At 22.7% G+C, this 3582-nt stretch overlaps 1 protein-coding gene across 1 annotated transcript; it reads left to right on the top strand.

Annotated features, from left to right (window-relative positions):
* Positions 1-1854: 1854 nt before the first annotated feature.
* LOC123271409 lies at positions 1855-2547 on the top strand. Its single transcript, XM_044737724.1, has 2 exons — positions 1855-2080; positions 2209-2547. Exons 1-2 carry the CDS (start codon positions 2075-2077, stop codon positions 2539-2541), a joined length of 339 nt encoding a protein of 112 aa, XP_044593659.1. The 5' UTR covers positions 1855-2074; the 3' UTR covers positions 2542-2547.
* The last annotated feature ends 1035 nt before the right edge of the window (positions 2548-3582 follow it).

Below are 3582 nucleotides of genomic sequence, written 5' to 3' on the forward strand. Positions count from 1 at the left end.
AGAATTATTGTCTGCATCATAGCTTAATCATGATGTAAATTCAATAATTACGATATTGATCAGTCTTTCGTGTAATGTTTTCGGGTAGGTTGTCAGTAAATATGTCACAAATTAGTTCTAACCATTGTTTTCTTCAACTAAAATTTTATCCGGTTGCAAAATTCTGATTAACTTGAAAACTGTTGTTTCTCAGCAGTTACTTAAAATTTGGACTTTTATAATTCAAATCTTATAATCTGTGCAATTCTTTGGTAAATATTTGGGAAACTTTTTCTTCACAAGATAATTTTTTTCCAAAATTTGTTGTAAATAGTTTTAAATTTATTATTGAATTTTTTTTTCAATTCATGAATTAAGTTATACATTATTAGTGTTATTATATTATTTTTATTAAAAATCAATTTTTTTTATTTGAAAAATCTACTTCCATTTCGGCTGCCAAATGGCCTTTTTTTTTTATTTTTTATTCTTTATTTATTTAATTATTTACTGTTGATTATTAAATAGATTAGTTTTGTTTTTTTTTATTTTTTATTTATTGTTGATAATTTAAAGAATTTTTTTAACAAATAAATTGTGACAAAAAAAATTTATAAAAAAGTTATAATACTGGAGTTAGCCGACGTTTTTAATTTTTGGATTATTTTTTAATAATTAAATTAGAACAAAAAAATATTTTTAAAAAATTGCGCAATTTTTAAAAAAGTGCGCGCGCACTTAAAGTTTTTAAAGTTTTTTACAAATGAAATTTTTTTGTAATGAAAAAAAATCTTAAAAATTTTTAAATGTCAGCTAACTTAATTTTCATAAAAAAGTTGACATTTAGAAATTTTAAAAAACTTAAAATGCAATTTTTTAAAAATAAATTTGTTTGTTAAAAAAATTAAAAATTGTCAAATGACAGCTAAATTTAATATCACTTTATTAACGAGTTTAGAATTAGTAAAAATTTTTATAATAATTATAGTAATTTATTTTTGAGAAAAATTAACGTTTAAGTTAGCAGCCACTTGATTTTTTAATTTTATGTAAAAAAATTATTTAAAAAAAATTGAATTTTTTTTTTTTTTTTAATTTCTACATGTTAATTTTTTTTTTTCCATTTATTTGTTACAAAATTATTGAACATATGTTACATTAATTTTTATGACAAATTAAAGATACTGAAGTTAACTGAGAAAAATTTTTTTTATAATTTTATAGCAATTGAATTATTATGAAAAAATTTCAAATATAAAATTAAAAAAAAATTATTAATGAAAATTTTTTGAACAACATTTTTATTATAATTAACTTTTAATAAAAATTTAAAAAATAGACGGCTGTCAATTGTTATTACTTTTGTGACATTAAAGTCAGCTATTGAACAATTTTTTAATTTTAATTAATAAAAAAATTGTTTTTTAAAAATTGCATTTTTAATTTTTTAAAATTCCTACATGCCAATTTTTTTTCTAATTTTTTTTTGCACTAATTTATTTCTTTAAAAAATTCTAAAAATTATTAAATATCTGCTACTTTAATTTTAACTAGAATTTAAATTTGCGCGCGCAAGCGCGCGCCTGACTATAGAGTTTGCATATATTTTCATGCTTATGATATATTCGACCAATCACGTTACGAATAGTTTGCTTACATGATATATTTTCATATTTTTCATCTAAATTATAAAAGTGGATTTATTTTTGTGACGTAATAAGAATTAAATTATTTTTAAAAAATTGCATTAATAATTTTTGACAGCTTTAAAAGGTGTAATTTTTTTTATAAAAATAAAAAAAAAAATTTTTGTCATTATTTTTATTAAAAAATTTAAACTAAAAAGTTCATGGTATTTTTTGCGCATGCGCAAAATTCAAAATGGCGATGACAGTTGCGTATGTATTATCCAAAGTTCCCACTCGCAGTCTAGTTCACACTCTTCCCACTGGAAGCTAGTTATAACACCATAACACCCAACACCACTTTTTGTCGTCCTAATTATTTATCAACAACAATGTCATTAAACAGTCACAGTGGTTGCTGCAAGTCGCACTAATTACCTGCAAGAATAAAATGAAAACAGTCAACAAAAATGGAGGTAATTACATTAAACTCTAAAATTTTATCAATAATTTTTTCTACATGTCAAATTTTTTTTAGAATTTTTTTTTTTTTTCATAAAAATCAGCTGTCAAAAAAATCATTTTTTTTTATTTTTATTTTCAGGTAATAGAATTATTTGATCGTCTAAATGAAAGCCTGGACACGAGTTTTCCGTGGAAATGGCTGACACCTTTGTTAGAGCGCTACGAAATTTCGTCAAGAGTGATAATAATTTCCCTGACGAGTCTCCTGGGGATTTTGTTCCCTGATCTTGTTTGTCATCTTAAGAAAATGGAAGAACAAGGAATTTTTACCCGAGGTAAAAGAATTTGTTGGTGTCAGCGGGAAGCCGAGGTTCAGAAAAAGAGACAAAGTGCTCTTCTACGGGAGGAAAATGTTGAGGAAGGTCAAGAGCATCAGTGGACAGGTAGGAAAATTTTTAAGAGGTTATTTTAGTGTATTTATAAAAACATATTTGATTATTTTTTTTTTTCATAAAAAAAAATATTTATTTTTATTTAAATGTTTGATAAAAATTTAAATTTTAAAAATTAAGTAAAAAAATAAATAAAAATTTTCTTTAAGTTTTTTTTTTTAATTAAATAAAAATATTTAATCTTATTAAATAAATAAAAATTTAGATTTAAAAAATTAAGAGTAAAAAAAAAAATAAAATTTTGCTTCTTTAAATAATGATTTTTGTTAAATTGCACTGTACTTTTTTAACTATTGACGTTTTTAAAGATTTAAGCTCATCCCGATGTTACACGCATCAAGAGCTTTCATTTGAGTACCCACATGCATTTTTGATATATTTTTCATATATTCATATATGTAATATATATAAATATATAAAATATATGAAAAATTGATGTGGGTACTCTAATGAAAGGTTTTGATGAGTGTAACATCAAGATGAGCTTATATCTTTAAAAATGTCAATAGTTCATGAGATTCAAGGTCATTTCTTAATTATTAACATTTTTAAAGATATGAGCTCATCCTGATGTTGCAGCTTCATCAAGAGCTTTCATTTGAGTACCACATGCATTTTTGATATATTTTTCATATATACATATATATAATATATACAAATATATAAAATATATGAAAAATTGATGTGGGTATTCAAATGAAAGGTCTTGATGAGTCTAACATCAGAATGAGCTATATCTTAAAAATGTCAAGAGTTTACTAGTTACAGGTTAATTTCTTAATGATTTACATTTTTGAAGATATAATCTCATTTTGATGTTACACTCATCAAGAGCTTTCATTTGAGTACCCACATGCATTTGATATATTTTCATATATGTAATATATATAAATATATAAAATATATGAAATAATTGAAAATTTGATGGGTACTCTAATGAAAGGTTTTGATGAGTGTTACATCAAGATGAGCTTTTATATCTTTTAAAAATGTCAATAGTTACATGAGATTCAAGATCATTTCTTAATTATTAACATTTTTAAAGATATGAGCTCATCCTG

The sequence above is a fragment of the Cotesia glomerata genome, linkage group LG9 (genome assembly GCF_020080835.1).
Source record: "Cotesia glomerata isolate CgM1 linkage group LG9, MPM_Cglom_v2.3, whole genome shotgun sequence".
Lineage (NCBI taxonomy): Eukaryota > Metazoa > Arthropoda > Insecta > Hymenoptera > Braconidae > Cotesia > Cotesia glomerata.